Consider the following 22,408-nt stretch of genomic DNA (forward strand, 5'->3'; position numbering starts at 1 on the left):
AGGCACAAATATTAGGTTAGAATAATTTGTCAACAAATGATAAATTACTTGTAATTAGGGAAGCTTTTATTTTAAGCAGCTTCTCTTTTGAGATCTTTGCACATCTTATGTAGATACTAACATTTACATTTTTTGTTAAAGGGCTAGAATACCCACAAGTGCTGTATATCTATTCATTTATTCTTTATTGATAATACAACGTGAAATAATAGTCAGAATAGGGTCATTTAAAGAGGCTACCTCCAAACATAATGATGTAACAGCTTCCAAGTACATTTCTAGGTTTATATTTTGAATTTCAAGTACCATTGCAAAAGCAAGAACACATTTGATATGTTTAGATGTGTCTGAAACAAGTGAAGCAAGTCATGACAACTCTCTTTCTTAGGCTCATACTTCAAATGGTGGGACATGTAATTCGCACATATTATGTAACCCTCAATGAAAGCCTTCAAGGCAACACCGTGTGATCTTTAATGAACCCTGCCTACTGTTAAATCTCTCATCAGACAACTCATTCACAATCCCACTCTCTATGTACGCTTTCACTCGGATCATAAGCAACATAATTTATTCTCACACGTAAGGATCAGAATTCAATTTCACTGCTTTCTTCTTCTACTTTTGAAACATTCAGTCATTCATTTATAGTGCAAAGAAGCAAAAAAGCAATGGGTTTTTGCATTCATTCAGGTATTAAAAGATCTTCATTGTCTTTTTAGAAAGTAGTGGAAGTCGCAAAAGGGTATCTTGCAGTGTATTGGAAAGAAAATGAAGAGATTCTTGATTCCCGTGCCTTTCTTGAACTAGCCTTTATTTTAAGAATTGCTTAGCCATGCTGAAGAGGAGTTCGGTTACTCACATCTAATGGGTGGTCTCACAAGTCCCTGCAGGGAATGAGTTTTCAGATACAGCTTCTCGCTTGAAAAAACTATAAATCTTGTGGCAAAGGATTATAATCCTACAACAGATAGTTGAGACAACTTTGTACAGCAGGCCTTTCTTTTCTTTTCTTGATTTTTTCATCATACTTTTGTCCATTTCTCTCAAGCGGGGGAAAAACATTCTGAGACCTAACTGAATTCTCTGTAAATTATAAATTTTCTCCCTTTGTTAACTCAAATATATATGTGCATGCAGAAACACAAGCCTGTGTCATTCTGGAGTTGGTGTTATATGTATTAGTGCAAATTCAGTAGCTGTATAATTATGCTCATATTAATTAATTTAATATTCTTGTTAGCATATAATAAATATTTTTTCTTAAATTACCTTCAAATTATATACACACACACACATCCAATTTCACATATATGAAAAGAAATGAAATGAAAAAGAAAAATCACTGTTCACATATTATAACAACATATCTTTAGTGACTTATTAATGTTTGAAAGAGACTATTCAAAAGGACTTGTGCTCTTCATATGGACTTGTCATCAAAGTTATTCCAATAAAGCATGCAATGAAAGGAAACCCTAGACAACAAGCACAGTATACCATTCATAGAAGGGTATGGTATCACATGTTTTACTTATTGAAATGTTATCACAATCACCTGCTAGTCTCCCCTTAGAAGCACTAGACAATAAAACTTTTTATTTCCCTTTGTAAAAGCAAGTATTTTAAGTAAAATTTTAAAAAGATAAAAAAAGGAAAACTTTAACTGTAAGATAATATGAATAATTAATTTTATATAAATAACATTAACATAATTAATTAGGATGTCTCATGTTTAAAGGCTTCAAATCTTTTAACGGTAACATGTTAAAGAATAAATGAAATTATTGAAAAAGTGAACTGAGTAGCATTATAGAGGACAACTACACAAATTAGAAACAATATCTATAAGAATACTTCCATATAATTTTCATTTGGTGATTGTCTGAAGCTTTGTCTAAACTATGCAATTACAAATTACAGTTTACCATGGCTACATAATTGATAGGTTCTCCAACACGTAACGTCCCTTTCATTTTTGTAGTCATCATGCTGGCACATCTCCAAGAAATGTAGGGCACACATCTGAGTTTCTCTGTAGTCTCTAAAACTATCATGTCATCTCTTATGACCCGTGTCTGTTTGTCTCCTACACATGAACACATCAAAAGGCTCGTCCACTTCTAACTTTTGCGCCAAATATTATCCACAAAACCTGAGTCATCTATATGTATATATTATTAGCCACTTATATTCACAAGCAACACAACTCAATTTCTCTCGAAAGAATCAAAGTTTGTGCATTCCTTCTTCTACATCAGTTTTCGTCAACTGAAACAACACAATGGGTTTCCGTTTACCTGTTATTAAACGAGCATCTAAGGGGGCTGAAATCCCACCAAAAGGTTTTCTTGCAGTCTATGTTGGAGATAACATGAGGCGGTTTCTGATTCCTATATCATACTTGAACCAACCTACTTTTCAGGATTTACTGAGTCAATCAGAAGAAGAATTTGGATATTCTCATCCAACGGGTGGTCTCACAATTCCTTGTAAGGAGGATGTGTTCCTGAATGTCACTTCTCGCTTGAATGGGCTATAACTCATGCTAGAGAAGACTTACCAGAGTAGATTAGAAAAAAAAAATTGTACAGGAGGAAATTTCTTTTAATTTTTCATTTTTGTTCTTTACCTTTTCAACAAGGAGTGGAAAGATGTTAACCAGAAAGTAATGAAAAGAGATTTATTCAACAATTTAACTTTTGTTATATCTTTTTTGAATTCTATTATTTGAGGTATTGATGTATATCTAATATACTGTTATAGTTGCAGAACTATTGTATTAATTACCTATATGTTGATTAGCAAAACTTGGAACATCAACATATATCTTTCCTGAACCTGCCATTTGCTAGATTCTTCTAAAATATTTGGTTCACCTGATTCCTGGATTTTTCTTGGTACAATAGATCAAATATCTTCCTAATCTAGTGGTTCTACCCATTCTACCCATTCTACATACACCTTAAAATCAATCTCAATTTCTAAGGGTCATTGCTTTGCATTGTCCCAATCAATCAGCAGCAGCATCACATGACCTGTTTGTTGCTTCTGGGACAAACTATAGTGGTGATCCTCTGTAAAGTAATTTACAGTTCACAACACTGATAAATGAAAACTAGAAAAATCCTGATCCAAATAAATTGAATATAGCATCAACTGATCTATCATCCACGGCTTATTTCCTTCTTTCCTATCCATGTCTGTCCATCAATATCTCTTATAACCCTTATTAAGTGTATGATTAATTTAAAAATATTATTTACCTCATGTTAGCTTACTATCATTAACAGAAGTTACAGTACACATAAACTTTCGTGTTCTCCATTAACTTATTCATTAAATATTTCCTAGGAAGACCCTAAAGCTAGTTTGGTACCGCTCATGAATTAGAGTTCGACTAATTATTCTGTCATATGCAAAGAAAATCTTAAGACCATATACTCAGAACAACATTAAGAGCTTGATCATTAGTCGTTATGACCTGTAGATTTTATACCTGCAAGATCAGAGCAGAATTGTACACTATCGCTAATTTTAAATATTGAATCATTGACTACATTACTCATCACTAGTTTTGCGTAATTGCAGTTTTTTCAAGACAGTCCAGCAGGAAGCCCTTCCATTGTCAACCACGAGGATTATATCATAACAAGTGATACATTCATGAGCCAGCAAAAGTAAATGCAAAATATTTTTTTTTTTGAATTTATGAAATTGTAAAAATGGATAGTTTGAGTTTTTTCTTCTATATAGTTAACTACTTGAAATTACTAACTTCAAATAAATACATCCAAATCTTTAAAATTTAAAATTTAACGTCCCATTAACTGAATAAACTATATTTAATTTCTTTTAATTTAAGAATTTGTACCATGAATTTAATGTTGATATAACGTATTATATATTATTTTAAGATATATTAACCACTCTGGCACGTGTTTGTACATTGGTGATTAGTCACTGGTGAAGCTATGTGGCCAGACAATAACACTTTGAGAATACTGCGACAAATCTAATAGAAAAATGAAAAAAAAAAGTCAGGATAATGCCATTAAAAACGTTGTCTCCAATCACAATCATGTAACAGCTTCAAAGTAAATTTCATCTTTTATAGGTGGAATTTCATGTACCAACAGCTATCAGTTTCCCTATGAAAGAACAAAGGATTTGATATGTTTTAGAGTTGTCTGAAACAAGTGAAGCAGTAGGTCATTACCGAATCCTTTGGTAGGCCTATATTCTAAATGGTGGGGCGTGTAATTGTGTTATTATGTAATCCTCCATTGAAAGCCTTCAAGACAATAAAATGTGATATTTAAGGAACTTGTCTCCCACCAAAGCGCATTTTTACCATCCAATAAGCTAGGGAAAAACTTTACACCCTCTATATATACCCTTCACTGGTTTCATAAGCAACATAAATCATTCTCGTACTGAAGCATTAAAACTAAAGGTGACTGCTTCAATCTACTACTTAGAAATCATTTTTTCCATCAGCAGGTGAAGCAATCATTAAAACAATGGGTTTTCGCTTACCGGGTATTAGACAATAATCATTTAGTGAAAGCAAAGAATCTTCTTGCAAGGTGCTGGAAGTTCCAAGAGGCTATCTTGCAGTGTATGTCGGAGAAAAATTGAAGCGGTTCTTGATTCCAGTGTCCTTCTTGAAGGAGCCTTTATTTCAAGAATTGCTGAGCCAAGCCGAAGAGGAATTCGGTTAGTATCATCCTTTGGGTGATCTCACGATTCCCTGCAAGGAAGATATGTTCTTGGATATAGCTTCTCGCTTGAACAGATTATAGTTCACACTACTAAAGATCCTAATCCTAACAACATAGTTGAGGCAATTTTGTACAACATCCTTTTGCTATCCTGTAAACTAATCTTTTAATACATGCAAGGACAAACCTAAACCTTGCGCCAATTTTAGATATATTGCGTACTACAGTTATTCTTCAAGACTGGATCTTTTATAGTACATACTGTTTTTTTCCCTTTGCCATTCCAGAGTGGATAGTGGAGGTGTCAATGATATAGTTAATAAAAGAGATTATTACAACATTAATTTTTGTTATGTCTCATTTAATTATTGAATTCTAAGTTAATCTGTATTAGCATCTGATTTAAGAGCATTAATTCTTCTATAATAATATGTGGTTCATGCGCAAAACTAACATATCAATCCTCAACCAACCTTAGCCTTTAGCCAGATTCTTCTATAATATGTGGTTAATCTTATTCCTGGTTTTCTAAGCCTTAGGGAACGGATATCTTTTTAATTTTGTGGCTCTTACCATTCTTTCTGCACCTAAAATTCAGCCTCCTTTCCTAAGTGTCATTGTTATATGCACTGTCCCAATCAATCAGAATCATCACATGGTTTGTTAGTTGTTTTTGGGGGCAACAAGTGACAGATAAGCCTCTACCAAAGTAATTTACTGGAAAAGTATTAATTGATTCTCATAATTGATCTGGACTTCAAAATTGAAGTTCTGAACTAAAAAAACAAAATCACCGATTGAGAAATAAAAATAACTTTTGTTAAAGATTGTCCAAGTTCGCTTGTTCTCCTTTAATATTTTGCCTAAAACACAAGACGCTGAAATCTAGTTTGTTCGTAAATTAAAGTTCTTTTAGCAAATTATTCTGACACGAAATGAAAATGATGAACTCCCGTAGTTACAATTTTTGTATAATGTTTAGTGGAAAATGGAAGGGAAGTTGTTGCTAGACTTTTCTTGAAAAAACTAAAATCATGCAGCTTAAAAATAAATAACCAACTAAATTAACAATTCAAATTGTCGACAGATTATGTACTAATGAGCTCTGATTTTACAAATAAAATCTTTAGGTCAGTGACCAGTGATCGAACTCTTGATAAAGGTTCCATGGCACCTAATATTCTGATCCATTGTTATCAACTACCTTTTAATTTGTCGACACGAGGGTGTCAGCAATATATGCTAGGATTGAGTAGCGTTGTCAATATGTCTATTGTCTAAAAAAAGATGTAGGTATTGAATTATGCACTAAATTTAACCAGAGCATATCTCATCTTATTTCACGTTGCTACTGTTAGCCTTTGGTGTTCAACTTCTTAAACCAATAGATAGAACTGACTTAGGAAACAATGAAGACTTACAATTTTATTGGGTACTCAACAAAATTAATCATGTATTGGGGACCTAAATTTTATTTAAGCCAAAATAATATAATTAAAATAGAATTTTTTGTTTGAAATTATATTCTGTTGTTCTTAGTACATGAATTAATCAGAACAAAACGACCATAAATGTTCAAAGAAGATTAATAGAATTATAACAAGAGATATTCTATGTGTTCACAACAATAATACTATGTTTCATTTTGAATTAATTTTTTTAATCTGTACTTCTTTTTAATTGTAGTTTGAGTTGAAGAACTTAATCAATCAAAGCCAAATTGAACATTCAAGTTTAGACGAAAGTCAAGAGAAGAATAAAAAAGTACGTGCTTATATGTGACTGAGCACAAATTACAGTATGCATGAAAATATAATATAAGGCATGAACACTAGCTAATTCTGGAGCCACAGAAAAGAATGATTCTATATCCCTGATTTAAATTTAAATTTTGAAACATTCTCTCAATTTTCTTTCATTTTGACACCCACATTTTTTCTATAATCATCATGCTTCCATGTACAACACTTTAATTGAATTAAAAAAAAATTCTTTGACATCTGATAAACTGACTTAATAGACACTCTTCAATAAGAAATTTAAAACCATAGGATCCAATAATACCAAATAAACAAATAAATAAAAGTAGCACATTGTTAAAAGAAAAGGCATACCGATTGGACAAATTTTCCTGGGAGGATGTCAAAAACATCATCTATTGGTAATCCACCGGCATTGTCTTCATTCACAACCTCCTCATTCTTCACTGGGCTGTCAAATCTCAATGATCTTGAGCGAGTTGGCCGCCTAGCTAACTTGTTCAAAGAACTGGTTGGGTGGTCATCAGGACTCATAAGATATCTTTTGGGTGAACGCAAGGCAGGTGTGGCACTCATCAACCTAATTGGAGTAGAAACAAGTTTAGCGGGAGTTGACATGGCATCAATCCTCTCGAGAGAAGAAGCATCTTCGTTTTCTGTGTAGTCGACGGTTTTGCTTGGAGTAGAAGTGGGAGCTGGAGCACTGGATGATTTCAGAGAGGCACATATTGTTGAATAATTTTCACTGCTAGCTGCTTGTGAAGCCCACTCAGCTGGGGAGGGTTGTACTGAATATACTTGAGAAATTTGCTGTACAGTATCTGCTAAATTTTGTTGAAGTTTCAAAGAAAATCTTGCTCTAAAGAATGGAGCAATGTGAGAAGCTGCTGCCAGACGCTCATTAGGCAATTCAATTGATGTCTCTACAGGTGCAGACATATTTTCATCTATGCTAGCAGACTCTACATTATTGACAATGTCATTATAGCGCATGCAGAGTGATAATTTTGTTGGGAGACGAGTTTCCGACGTGTCTAAAATATTGACTTTCTTTGGGCGATTGAATGGCTCCGGTAAAGTTCCTTCTGGAATTTCATCACCCTACACATAAAAGTATATTTCAGACCAAATAAAATGCATAATAATTCTGATTGAGATATTAGAAAGTAATTATTCTGATTGAGGTAGTAATTGCCCATTATTAAAAAATAATCTGGATTCGTTCAAAAGAAATTATTCTGATTGAGATAAAAGTTGCTCATTGCAAAAATTAGACTGATTCATTGAAAAATATCCAAATTTATGAACCGTGATTTTCCCAACGGAGCACAGGACTTTTCCATGCGCATGTCATAGGATTGCACACCTGTAGTAATTTTGCATGATAACCATCACAATCACGAACAAAACTAGACAGCCATAGAGTAATGCTCAGAGGAATAAAAATTAAGGCAAAATTGAATCAGTAATACGAAATGCTTGACAGTAAATCTTATTAAACAGCTATTCTAGATGGAATTAATGTGACCCACCTCAGGATGAGATTCCCAAAATTCTCTAAGCCGTGCGTGAAACAACTTCTTCAATGACACTCTCCCACGTTGAGGAGGCATCTTCACATCAGACTCTACCGCCTCAGGAGCTAAAGAAATGTGAATATCCTGCTTCATACAACTGGTCCGTTCATCATGCACTAGAAACTTCTTCAGAACAATAGCATCAGGCAATATAAATTTCAACTGCGCTAGATGGCCGTGAGTAAACCTCCTAAACAAAAAAGAAATACACAATTCCCTTATTGAACACTACTCCGGTAAAGATAGTGCAGGATGAGACCTAGATCAAAACATTTAAAGTATGACCTTGCTGTGGGTGAGATAGCATTTGTTATTGATTTTAGAATACTCAAATTAGGTTAGTACACTCAGTAAGAGAATACCAAGTGATTATATAAGAAATTAGTATCTTCACATGTAATATTTTTTGGAGTGTATGGGTGGGATTGAGATCTGACCACGGAGTATAGAAACACAAAGCTTAATCTAGCATTTCATGTACAGATAAAAGATCAAACATTGCTATTGATTAAAAAAAAAAAACCTAATCGATCGGTACCTGTCTGTTAAAGATTCAATTCTGTGACTGATTTCCATAAAAGACGGCGTCTTCCCTTTCAGACGAAACATTGAAATTAAAGTGTCCAAGAGATCGAAGAACTGATCCAAAATTTCGTATCTGCAAACAAACCATGAAACTAGCAACTATAATCAACATGTATATTTTTTAATTATCGGAATTTAAAAAAATTAAAATGTATATCACTTTTCGGGAAGCTTGTAGGGATCATCGTTAGTACTCTTGGATTTACTCGGAGAAGACCACTGTAAGATCTGCCTCCTCACACTCTTGCTTGGCGGCGGTGACGACGTCGTTTCACAACGTCGCTTCCGATTCTGCAAACCCTTGCCTACTTCTTTTATATCTGCGACGGAGAGCGCGACGCCGCAGGTGCGGTTCCGTTGCGACAGTTTCTCCGGCGTCTTGGAGCTGAACTGAACGGGGTTTGGCGATTGGACCTTGGAGCTTTGGAGATTGCGTTTCTTCATGGTGTTTGATGATTAGTGATTTGTGACAGTGAAATGAAAAATTACTATGTACTCAGGCTTTGTTTTCGCGGAAAAAGTGTTTTTATTGCGTACGCAACTTTGTTTCCCGCTAAAATGAGACGTTGCTTCCCGCCAAGATGAGACGTTTAAACAATTAACTATATTAATATTTTAATATCTTTTAATATCTTTTTCCATATTTTAAATTAAACTATTAATATTTACTGCTGTATATTGAAATAAAGTGGTAAATAGTTGTTTTATTTGGATGGTGGCCAAAGTATTGTAGTTCAAAAATGAAAGATCAGAGAAAGAATAAAATAACACTTTACCTTTTTAATACAGCCATATAAGAAGAATATTAATATCAAATATTGAGATGTGGATTTTTTTTTATAATTTGGCATTAAATAAAATTTATTTTATCTATAACTATGTATAATTTTTTGTTTATATAATTTTATTCTTTTAATTACTATTTTGAAAATTTATTATTTATAGATATTTAAAAAATGCTTACACACTTATGCTAGCGCTGAATAAAAGATTTAATAAATTGTTTATATCAGGAACTAGTTTAAAATCCAAGTGTAGGCACGCTTTTTTTTATATATTAGTGTATTAAATTAAAAAATATTTAGATTATATTTATCACATTATTAATAAAGTATTTTAAAAATATTTATTACTCCACATATTTCAAAAGTATGCCCCAGAAGCCATAAAATATTCTGTACACTTGTAATATGTATGGATAGAAATATTTTGTACACTTGGAATATGTATGGCATCTCAGTTGTGAACAAATTCTTGGAAAATTTGATTCTCACAAGTTGAGCGATATACTCAACTCTAATAAATGTGAGGTAATTATTGGGGCTTATTTTCTTCATACTGGGGCTTATGTAGAGCTGTTTTAATACAAATAACTATTTATTGTAAAAGAATTATTTTAAAATGAAGTTTTTATCACTAGTGCAAAAAAACCTTTAACATCACTCTTTAGACCTCTGACCTTCAAATATCTAACGTAAAAAATGATTGATGACATTTTTCGTAAATAAAACAACTATTTAGACATCGACTATGGAGTGACCCAACGTCTAAATACTCATATACGTCGGCTCCCCCAATAGACGTCAAAACTAAACGAAAAAGTTAAAAAAAAATTATTCTATTTAAACGTCTGTTATGAGGGAAACCGACTTCTAAAACACTTTAGACGTTTGTTATTAGGGAACCGACGTACACAACCCAGAAATTTAAAAAGTCACTTTTTGACTCCATTTAGACGTCGGATTCCGCCACTCCGACTTCTAAAGCACTTGACGTCTGTTATTGGGAGAACTTACATCTAAATACACAACCCAGAAATTTAAAAAATCACTTTTTGACTCCATTTAGACATCGGATTCCGCCACTCCGACTTCTAAAGCACTTTAGACGTCTGTTATTTGGGGAACCGTCGTCTAAATACACAACACAGAAATTTAAAAAGTCACTTTTTGACTCTATTTAGACGTCTGATCTCGCCACTCCGACTTCTAAAGCATTTTAGACATTTGTTATTGGGGAACCGATGTCTAAATGTCGGCATTAAAACACCGTGAACGCGAGATAGCCGTTACGCGCACTCATTGTTCATCATCTTTGTCGCGTTTTCTCTCTACGGGTTACACTTTTCAGGTTTGTTTTCTCATTTTTGCACCGTTTTAAATTAATTTTACTTTGATTGCATCACTCTTTGATACATTATCTTTAATTTGAACCAATTAAAATGCGTTTTTGTTGGGTTTTGGTGAAGTTATTCTCGTGTCCTTGGGCGGCACTCTTTGGCGGCGATTTCTTGCGTTTTGCACTCCTCTAATTCCCTCCACTACATTTTTAAAACCATCAAATAAAAAAAATGTACAATACATTCTCTTCAACTAAAATATAAAGTTGTAAACTCGAATTACTATGAGTCAGGAGCAACCTCAGAAACGTCTAACCTGTATGGATCAGACATTTATATAGACGTCTGACCTAAAGGGTTCGACGTCTCATTAACGTCACCCGTATAGAAGTCGGATAGAGATCAAACGTTAAAAGCCCAAGATAACATACGTCTAAAGTCCTTTTTGCATTAGTGTATATTGATTGAAGATAAGTTATTAATTTAAGATACGACTGAGTGTAAACTTCGATTTTATAAAATTAAATTAAACTTAAAATTTGCTTTTTTAACTGTTGTAGAATAATTCTATATACTGTGATTTAAATTTTGAAACATTCTCTTAATTTTCTTTCATTTTGACACCAACATTTTCGTATAATCATCTTGTTTCCATGTACAACAGTTAAATTGAATTTATTTCTTTTGACATCTGATATAATGCGACTTGATAGACACTCTTTTGGAGGCATGATCGAAACAGTTAAAATGCAGAAAATACGATATATTACAGAAGTGATAGGTTCTCCAACATGTTCATCTTGAAGTGGTCCTCATGTCAGCACAACCTTAAGAATATTGGACCCAGTTGAATTGATCAATCTGACAAGCAATCACCATCCTTGACTAAGGCCTCTAAGACAATACCATGTGATCTCTTTTGAACCCTTGTTTCTTTGTATCCCACCTTAACACATCAAATGGCCCATCCACACCTTCATTATAACAACAAATAGTATCCACCAAACCTTACTTCATCTATATATATATACTAACCACTTCATCACAACAACACAACCCAATTTCTCTCCCAAGAATCAAAGTTTACGACATATTTTTCTCTACAAGTTTTCTATCATCATTCTTACTTCGGCGTGTGAATTAAAAAAACATCATGGGTTTCCGATTACCTGGTATCAAACGAGCATCCAAGGGAGCTGAAATCCCAAAAGGTTTTTTTGCAGTCTATGTTGGAGATAACAAAAGGCGGTTTGTGATTCCTATATCATTCTTGAACCAGCCTACTTTTCAGGATCTACTGAGTCAATCAGAAGAAGAATTTGGATATTCTCATCCAACGGGTGGTCTCACAATTCCTTGTACGGAGGATGTGTTCCTGAATGTCACTTCTAGCTTCAATGGGCTATAGTTCATGCTAAAGGAGACTTACTAGAGTAGATGAAAAAAAAATTGTACAGGAGGATTTTTCATTTTTGTTTTCTTTACCTCTTCCACTGAGTGGAAAGATTTTAACCAGAAAGTAAGGAAAAGAGATGGTTATCATATTTTTGCTTCTGTTAGATCTCATTCAATTTAAATATTTTAAGTACTTTTATATTGTATATTCAATTTAAATCTTATACGCGTATAAACTTGCTTATAATTTGAGAGCATAAAGATACTGACCATACCTGACCTAATATAGTGGTTATATTGGCAGTGTCATATTGTCCATGAGCAAAACTGAGAGCCCTAATTTATCTGAGACAGCCTTAGCCACTGGGTAGACTTTTCTATCATCTTTCGTCCGTTGTTTACTCTGCACCATAAAAAAAATATCCTCTTAAATTTGTGGTTCTTCTCATTCTATCTGCACCTAAAATTCAGCCTCAATCAATAACATCATAGTGATGCTTCTGGGCAAACAAGTGATATAGTAGTTTATGTTGATCACAATAATAAAGTATATTTCCATAGGATGAAATCAAGTGCTCATTCAGATTAGCCCGTTCATCAACCGTATGGTTATCTTAGAAATATGATACACTGCAGAAATTGACTGTCATTTCTTCATCTGGACCTCAAAATTGAAGTTAGCTGTGTTAGGAAAAACCATCGGGTCTTTCATAGTCGTTCATGAATTAAATTGCTATTAGCTAATCAATTCTTTCATGCAAAAACAAAAGAATAATGAAACAACCATTATCAGTACAAGTTATTACATATTATTGAGATTAAAACTAATAGAAAATTAAAGTACAGTTGTTGCCAGACTTTCATGAAAAGACTAGTTATATTAAGGACAGTAGTGTATATTTAAGCCTTGTGGTTCCAATCATGTACCATTCTGCTTTGATTTTATGTACATAAAATTTTCATGTCAAACAAACAGTGATTGAGCTCTGGATAAAGATTCCATGCTGGATCCTAATAATTATGATCCATTCTTATCAACTACCGTAGAACGCGTCACCAAGAGAGGTTTTATCAGCAATCTATATCTTAGAATTGAGTTGCATTGTCAGTATGAAGAAAACACGTGACATGTCTGCTGCATGTCTACAAAGACAATAAAATTGAACAAACGTTAGACCTAAACATATTTTATTTAACGTTGGTTGTGAGTCCTGTATAAGCCATTGATTCTGAAGTTGTGGTTTTCACTCTTAATGAACTTGTTCATAATTCATAGAGGCATGTGAGACATCACCATTTGATCTCTCATCTCATGGACCCCATCTTTTTATCATTTCTCCAGGACACAAATTTGAAGAAAACCTAAAATGTATAAATATATTGTCTTCCTTCACAACCAACTCAACTCATTTGCAAACTCACCGCAAAACTTAGCTACATTCTTGTAGTATTTGTGAATTTTAGCTTGCTCTTTGAGACATTTGAAATGGGTTTCCGTTTCCCTGCAATTAGAAGGGCTTCATTTACTGGTAGCCAATCATCTTCAAAAGCTGTAAACATGGCAAAGGGGTATTTTGCAGTGTATGTAGGAGAGAGAATGAAACGGTTTGTGATCCCCATGTCATACTTGAACCAACCTTCATTTCAAGACTTGCTGAGTCAAGCAGAGGAAGAATTTGGATACAATAATCCGATGGGTGGTCTTACAATACCTTGCACAGAAGATGTTTTTTTGCATGTTATATCTAGCTTGAATGGGCTCTAAAGCTCAAAGTATAGAGAGGACTGACACAGATTAGTGAGATTGTGTACAGCAGGCTTCTTTTAAGACTTGTAAAGAATTTGTTTCATTCTCTTCTTAGGAAATTGTTGCAAAAATTGTTTATTAGAATGAAAAATTCAAGAACATATGTTTCTTACATGTTTTTCTCTTTCAGAAGCACAAAACCTTATTAAGTTACAATGTGTTGCATATACAGTGTTAGAAAACCGTTTTAACTGCAGAACAAGTCTTCTAACAAAGCTGGCAGAAACTAATAGCAGATATTTAGGTGCTTAAGTGCAAATAACTGGACAGCTACCAGGGAATAAAACTTACGTGAAATTTTTAACACGTCTTTACCTGAACATATTGAAGTCAAAATGGACAAAGGGTATAATAATTGATCCAACCATAGAATAATGTCCTAGTGAACAATAAATGTTATTTGTGAAGCTTTGAAAGACCTGACAGTGAAAAAGATACTCACAAGGACTTCCTGTTCACTTCACACGGTTTGTCGCCTCAAAATAGTAGTGAGAAAGCACATTCTATATATTTTGAATTGAAAAGAGTGGTCTTAGAATATGAAACCAGCAGTGACCAATGAGTTCAGGTATTCCATCAGCCAGCTAGCATTCCTTGAAGCATCATAAATACCCTTGTGTTCAAATGACAAAATGCATTTACTACTAGCAAAGTGTGACTGGACAAATAAGCAAATTCTCTTTCATTTAGAGACATAATATGGACATGGAATTAACTAGTCAAAACAGATAGTGAACAAATCAACTAATAGAGTCAGGTTTACGATACTTTGTCTAATTAGGACTAGTTTTCTGCTTTAAATTTCTATGGTCCAGTGAGAAATAATGTAAGATAGAAAGCAAAATATACAATATTTATGTAATAGAGCACTAAAATATACCATTGTAGAATTGAAAATCCATTGAATAGAAATCAGTGAAATAAAAGAATAGTTCGAAGAGTTGGGTTGGGTAGCCATCTCACATGAACTTGTCGATAGAAAGTATAGATAGTTGTGGTCTGATTCTGAATAGAGCCATTTCACAATATTTAAGCAAAGCAATGGCTGCCTTCGGTTTCAAGCTCTCCTTGCAGCCACTCAACATTCAAACATTTAATACTACCAAGAGTGGACTCGACAAAAGGAACAGCACACTAAACCTTTTGTGTGCAGACATGTTTCCAGAATTATGGCCTTTCTTAAGCAATATTATTCCTAATCAATGTCAGATCTACAACCCATTGTATATCATAGAGGTTACCAAAATTTCTTCAAATAAATCTCTAGTTCTTAATTTATTGCTTAATTAACGAATGATTAACTAAGACCATGTATTCAAAGGTTTCCATCGTGCTCGATGAAGTAAGTACAAGAAGAGCAATTGAGCTTATACTCAAAGATTCAAACATATCTTTTCGAGAGGTTCTAAGTCAGCATTGCACAACCCTTGAATTGTCATGATTATAGGGGCTTACTACATGGAATTGCTTCATATTTTTTCATAGTAATATAAGAAAAGATGTGCCAAATTTATAAAGAGACATATCTTAGGTGATATAGGTGCTAGTTTAGGACTATGCCATTTAAAGAGGTTCCCTCCTATATGAAACATGTGAAACACCCAATTTCAGGATTCTTCATAGGCAATACATCTCAAAAGGAGTAGCGTTTATTGTAATATCTCAAGTCGACCATCACAAAAAACATCAAGATCGACAATCTAATTTAACAGTCTCTCACTAAGAATTGTCAAGTAATCCATTTAGCTCAATCCAACCATCATCTTGCAAGATAACAGAAGCTCCCAAAGGATATCTTGCAGTGTATGTTGGAGAGAAAACGAATAGATTCCTGTATCTTTCTTGAATGAGCGCCTTTATTTTAATAATTGCTTAGTCATGCTGAGGAGGAATTTGGTTTCTATCATCCTATGGGTGGTTATTAAATAAGATAACAAATTTATTTATTTTTATTTGGTTACTAGTTTTCTTTTCTCTGATTCTATACATACCATCTAATAAGTACTCTCCCTCTTGTTATTATTATTAATAATAATAATAATAATAATAATAATATTATTATTATTATTATTATTATTATTATAACTATAATAGTAGATGATATAATAATAATCATTAATGTGAATTGCGTGTTTTGTGAAAAAATTATTCAACTAATAAGTTGAATAGTACTGTGCGAGCTCGAAGACACACAAACTTCATGCCAAATATAGAGATGTAAATAGATAATTTGAATTTATAGTATATAAATTTTTTGAATGGAGTGAACATGTTTTCATTTTGATATATTAAAACTAAATTATATATGGTTGAGAGCACTAAGATTTAATTTTATGAGGTGTTAAATGATGCGATATTTTGAGTAAAATTATTATGCAGCTTGAGTATAGAAAAAAAAATAGTAAATGAATAAAAAAATTAGAGTGGTAGTTTAGAAGGAAATTATTTTAAGAGAAAAATATGACAACAATATGCATTAAATTTGATTATCATATTTCATTTTTAGAATTTCTTTATACAGTAAATCATCTAAAAAAAACAAACCCTAATTACATCAACATCTAACCTGTTTTATTTCTATAGAACACTAACACATGCTTCCCTACTAACTTTGGAAATATATGAATCTAATATCTTTTCTAGAAACCCAAAGACAAGTGAAGAATTTACTAGAACTTGCAGAAAGTTGATGAGTATGTCCTTATTTTTAGGACTAGGTGTATAATACGCAAACTTTTTTAGAAACTCCAACCAATGAATGTTCAACTATCATCAATGTGTGATGGAAGGGGTTTAGTAATAAACAACGTTCTCAAATTTTAGCACTGAACTATTAGAGTTGAGTATATCCGTTCCACTTGTGACTATCAATCTTTCCATGCCATATAATCCCACCAAATTGTTTTGAACTTGAGAAGAAGCATGAAAACATAAATATATTACATGAATATGTGTTATACAAGTTTTCAAAAGTTAAATTCTCAAATTCTAATATGAATATCATTAAATATTGAAAACATAAAATTAAACAGTTTTAGAACCTTAGACTGAGCATTCATTGCAGACACAATTAGCTCAAGCTCAATATGAAAAATCAGAAAACAAAGTGATGATAATGTTTGACCTGAGCTTATGAAATCACCTTTATACAAGAGTGTGGGTGATGATGAAGACTTGAAACTAAAATCACAAGGACTCCCCATGCACTTCACATGGACTTGTCGTCAAAATATAGCTAGTTGTCAGAAAGCAGAAGCTTCTGATTTTGAATCAGCCTTCATCAGTAGTCTTTATTTCAAGTTCCTAGCAGCCATAGTCAATATTCAAACATTAACTACTTCAAAGACTAGATCACCACAACAGGAATCATGCTTCATATTACGTGTACACAAGTTTCCATAATTATAGCATTTCATTTCTATACAAAACCATATAATGTGTAGAGAGTAGGTAACAGCATAGTCAAATGGAACTTTCCCGTAAATCTTGAATTAAGTAAATAGTATTCATTAGAAATGTCATTCTCCTTGATTTACAATCTCAACATTTATTTATTTAACATTTTATATATGGAATATTGTGTGGTCTATATTTCAGAGACAGTAAAATAAGTATCTGAAGTACTAGCCATACATATTACAAGTGTACAAAATATTTTATGCCTTCAGTAACATACTTTTTGAAACATGTGAAGAACGCCATTACATGTCTCTTTCCTATGCCTACTTTTTAAGAAGTGGACATATTTTCTCATATCTCATGTCATCTGTCAAGAAATTTTTCATCCCAACACCTTGTTATGGTGAACATTGTCCCCCACTGAACCCGTTTATCATAATTCATTCACCAACCAATTACTCGGTAAATATAGGATTTCCTACACCTATATATACCCTTCATTTGATTGACAAACAGCACAGATCATTCTAATGCTGAAGCATAAGAAATAAGCATAATACTATACTTGTTTGATATCATTCTGCACATCAGTGAGCTCAGAAAAAGAAAACAATGGGTTTTCGCTTACCAGGTATAAGACGATCATCATTTAGTGGAAGCCAAACATTCTCTTGCAAGGATGCAGAAGTCCCAAAAGGGTATCTTGCTGTGTATGTTGGAGAGAAAATGAAGAGGTTCTTGATACCAGTGTTGTTCTTGAACGAGCCTTTATTTCAAGAATTGCTCAGACAAGCTGAAGAGAAGTTTGGTTTTTGCCATCCCATGGGTGGTCTCACCATTCCCTGCGAGGAGGCTGTGTTCTTAAGCATAGCCTCTCGTTTGAACCAGCAATAATACATGCAACAAAATATCCTTATCCCGAAATAGACTAATTGATACAACCTTTTGTATTAAGGTTTTTGTTTTTTCAGTTAGTTGTTTCCTCTATATGAAACTTATGAAACTATGTCTGTGAAGTATATATATATATATATATATATATATATATATATATATATATATATATATATATATATATATATATATATCTATCGGCTGTTTTTCTAAATAAAGGCACAAGCACAAAACATGTGCTAGTTTAACTGTGTCACAGCTATAGTAGTAATCTATTGAATATATGGAAACCACCCAGAAGATTTAACTGTAAGTTCTTCAACTTCTGCAGAACTCTGATTTTACTTTTTTAAACTTGAGTGACACTTCCTTTAATACTCTTATTGCATGGTTTCATTTATTTTAATTACTTAGAGTTATTTTATTTAAATTCTTTTCATTTCAAACTAGCTTCATAACCATGAACAGATCAAATTTATCATGAGAAAAGATTAGCTAATATTTTTTTTAATCTTTATTAATGATTAGAATTGGTTTTCCATGTAATATTTAAGAAGTTCACTCACTACAAATGTAATTTTGTAAGAAAACAGATAAAAATAATTATACGGTTCATTTAATATTACCTTCTTTTAGTTTTTACTTTATTTTTAGTATATATATATATATATAATTATTCTTTTATAATTATTTTACCTTTATAATATGAACAACTTTGCACAAACTTATAACAAATTAAAAGAAAGTATAGTAATAAAAAATCACATCAGAGAGAAAAACTCTGTTTAAATTTTATATAGAAATCTCATTTAACTTATTTAAAAATCAAGATGTATAAGTTGACTAGAAATTACCAATTTATTTTACAAAAGAGTTATCTAAAAAGAGTCTTATTATATATTAGAAGATAAATAGTCAATTCAATATAATAATTATTAATATATTTCTTTTTTAATATAATTAAAAAGTTATATTAATATAATAATAACTTTAATTTTACTAATTTTGTTTAAATTTCATTATAGATAATATGATTGAGTAGGTATTTAGTTTTTAGTAATTTTAATAATTTTAATTTTCATATGTGTTTATTAAATAAAAATTAAAGTAAATATACAATTCATTTTGAAAAAATAAAACCATTGAGAACTTAAATTCAGAAAACAAAACAAAAAATAAATAATAAAAGGTGTGAGGCAGCAACTAGATTAACATCAGAAAACTTGGGCAGACAGAACACGAAGAGCATCACATCCTCCTATAGAATAACATAGATAATAACAATCACATCCTTTCTTGGTTGTATAATCATGTCATAAGGTTGGGCATGCATAAATGCAAAGCATTATCCAATATAAGTAACAACTCTCACATCATAAATAGAAATAATGAAATTAATATTTTTATATAAAAATTGTAATTCTTTTTTATTATATTAAAAATAAACTGAATTACTTGCGTATATTATATTAAAAATTCAGAACAAAGAATCACCCATTGAATGTTAGGTGGCAATGAATTCTAAAATGTCAAGAAATTCACCTAGTTTGCACTGATTTGGAATAGAGGAATCATAGAATATTTAAGCATAGCCAGCCAGCTAATATTGAAACAATTGCAACTGGGAAGAGTATGACTACACATAGTATAATCCACTTCACATTATTATGTATAGTCAAATTTTTTACAGAAATATGTACAGTCACTTACTGTTCATAAATAGCATACATCAATCTTATCCTTTGCCCCCAACCCAACCCAGTTTCTGGAATCAACCATAGGTTTCCCCAAATAAATCTATCTAATAATTATCCTCTGGGAGCCAACTCTATGTTTCTACCACCACATTTTATCTTATGTTTTACTTTTGTTGTTACTTTTAGTTCACTTTGTTATGCTGTTCTTTTAAATTTTTATTGGACCAATGTAAAGCCGACACAACACCTAAAACCAATTGATCTGGTTGGTCAATTTATGAAAAAATAAAATAAAATAAAAAAATAAAAATACAATTCAAATGAAAATGAAAATTCTTTTAATCCTCTTGATGTATCATTCACATTATTATGTTTTAATTTTGTTTATTTTTATCTTTTTATTAATGTTTTTATTATTATCTTTTTAAGTAATCAAGGATTTATTAAATAATTTTAGATAAAATAAGTATTTCATTTATGATTTTACAAACAAATGAAATCATAAGAAATTAAAGAATATATTAACAAAAACAATTTTTAATAGAGTTAAGTACTTTAAAGGGTTAAATATGTTTTTTGTCCTTTAAGTATCACACGATTTTGGTTTTAGTCCCTATTCGAAACTTTGATTGTTTTCAGTCCTTATAGTTTTGAAACTAGTACTATTAGTCCTTAAAATTGGACGGCATTAACTTTTGTTTGATATGGTTAACGGCGATTCCACATCTTATGCCAGCTATCGTGTCACGTTGATTGTTTCATTTTTCAAGTTGAACCTAACTTCGTCATCTACGGCGACCCAGAAGCTTCTTGTCTCTGTCCCCTCGCCCTCCACGCCTTCCAGCACCGTGGTCAGGAAGGCACCGACATAGTCACGGTGGCCAGTATAAAGTTTCTATATTTCGGATTTTGGGTTTCTCTCTTGCGTCAATCGTAATGGCTGCTCTGCAATACTTGGAATCGCTACGCAACGCGCACCCTGAGATCGCCGAATGGTACAATTCGCTCGCGGATCTGTACCAGAAGAAGCTCTGGAATCAACTCACCCTCAAGCTCGAGCAGTTTGTCACACTTGCTGTTTTTCAGCTTCCACTCTTCTTCTTGACTTCATTTTCTATTCCGCTTTTTGTACTTGTAATTGATGGAAAGTTGTACTATACCTCGGTTTGTTTTGTTTCGAAAATTGTTAGGATTAGGTTTAATTTGTTTTTGTGTGTGTAGTTGTTGGTTTGAGCTTGATTTGGGAGTTAAGGGTGATGTTGTCTGGAGAGAGTGATTGTGCTGCTGTTAGGGTTTTGTTTTGGGGGGCTTGAATTGTTGTGTTTGGAACGGTAGGAAAGATGGGAACTTTTTTCATAAGGATTAGTTTAGATTTGGCGTCCAGTTTTATAGTTTTAGTTATTTAGATTTCGAGGAGAGTGGTGAGTGATGATTTTTAGCGACCTGGTATATACTGGTATAACGTGTGGATCATGTGATTGGTAAGTCAAGGACCATGAAGATCAGAGGGCAGTTTCGTTTGGATGGAATGGAACTTCAGCCACATTGGACTGAATGTGAATGTTTCACTTCAAACAAGATCAAGCGAGACCTGTTAAATTTGGGAATGACTTAATTAATTAAACTGAATGCAATTTTATTCTGTTGATGCCTACCAAGAGGTTGTCGTGGACGGCGACGATGCCGGCACATTCCTGGCCACGGTGCTACTGAAGGGCGAGGGGGCAGAGTCGGGAAGCTTCTGGGTTGCCGTAGATGACGAAGTTAGGTTCAACTTGAAAAATGAAACAATCAACGTGGCACGACAGCTGGCATAAGACGTGGTCTTACCGTTAGCCATATCAAACAAAAATTAACGTCGTCCAATTTTAAGGACTAATAATACTAGTTTCAAAACTATAAGGACTAAAAGCAATCAAAGTTTCGAATATGGACTAAAACCAAAATCGTATGATACTTAAGGGAGGAAAAACATATTTCACCCTACTTTAAATACAAATTTTAGGTTTAATCCAATTCATTTAGAAAATGAACTCAATTAGGTAATTAAAAAAGTATACTTTTGGAAGGAGAGACTTGATTTAAAAAGAGAAAAAGTAGAGACTATTTATAGAGATTAAATATATTATCATTAAAATATATAAGAATAACTAATTTCAAGTAATGCAAAGTTCTCTAAAACCTAGTTCAGTAGCATTTTGATTTTTAAGTGTTTGCCTTAATCTGTTCCCTGCAATACAGTTTCTCATCAATTAAGTGGCCAAACGACCAACCCTAGTTTAAACAAACATATATATCTCATTTTTCTTTTAAGGGTAGTCAATGAACTCAAGCAACTGGAGAGCACTTTCAAATTCAACTTGGCATAAAATGAAATGCAGTATTTCGTTTAGAACATTTTCAAGTTCTATGATCTTAGATTTAGACCTTTCTGAAATACATACATTAAGT

The 22,408-nt window shown here is 32.6% G+C and overlaps 2 protein-coding genes across 2 annotated transcripts; one reads left to right on the top strand and one right to left on the bottom strand.

The window, feature by feature from the left end:
• Positions 1–1,862: 1,862 nt before the first annotated feature.
• On the bottom strand, positions 1,863–9,172 carry LOC108330855 (CDT1-like protein b). Its single transcript, XM_017565435.2, has 5 exons — positions 8,807–9,172; positions 8,600–8,719; positions 8,017–8,251; positions 6,839–7,585; positions 1,863–4,753 (listed from the first exon to the last, which is right to left on the bottom strand). The coding sequence occupies exons 1-5, from the start codon at positions 9,088–9,090 to the stop codon at positions 4,727–4,729; spliced, it is 1,413 nt and encodes a 470-aa protein (XP_017420924.1). The 5' UTR covers positions 9,091–9,172; the 3' UTR covers positions 1,863–4,726.
• A 4,399-nt stretch (positions 9,173–13,571) lies between these two features.
• Positions 13,572–18,377, top strand: LOC128196163 (auxin-induced protein 10A5-like). The gene is made up of 2 exons (XM_052876237.1): positions 13,572–13,898; positions 17,967–18,377. The coding sequence occupies exons 1-2, from the start codon at positions 13,647–13,649 to the stop codon at positions 18,258–18,260; spliced, it is 546 nt and encodes a 181-aa protein (XP_052732197.1). The 5' UTR covers positions 13,572–13,646; the 3' UTR covers positions 18,261–18,377.
• Positions 18,378–22,408: the final 4,031 nt, after the last annotated feature.

The sequence above is a fragment of the Vigna angularis genome, chromosome 4 (genome assembly GCF_016808095.1).
Source record: "Vigna angularis cultivar LongXiaoDou No.4 chromosome 4, ASM1680809v1, whole genome shotgun sequence".
Lineage (NCBI taxonomy): Eukaryota > Viridiplantae > Streptophyta > Magnoliopsida > Fabales > Fabaceae > Vigna > Vigna angularis.

Coding starts and splice junctions, on each gene's coding strand:
- LOC128196163 (XM_052876237.1), top strand. CDS start 13,647: ATGGGTTTCCGTTTCCCTGCAATTAGAAGGGCTTCATTTACTGGTAGC. Junction 13,899..17,966: donor CAGAAGATGTTTTTTTGCAT/GTTATATCTAGC, acceptor CAGTGAGCTCAG/AAAAAGAAAACAATGGGTTT.
- LOC108330855 (XM_017565435.2), bottom strand. CDS start 9,090: ATGAAGAAACGCAATCTCCAAAGCTCCAAGGTCCAATCGCCAAACCCC. Junction 8,252..8,599: donor ATTGAATCTTTAACAGACAG/GTACCGATCGAT, acceptor TTTTTTGTTTAG/GAGGTTTACTCACGGCCATC. Junction 7,586..8,016: donor TTTGGGAATCTCATCCTGAG/GTGGGTCACATT, acceptor TTTTATGTGTAG/GGTGATGAAATTCCAGAAGG.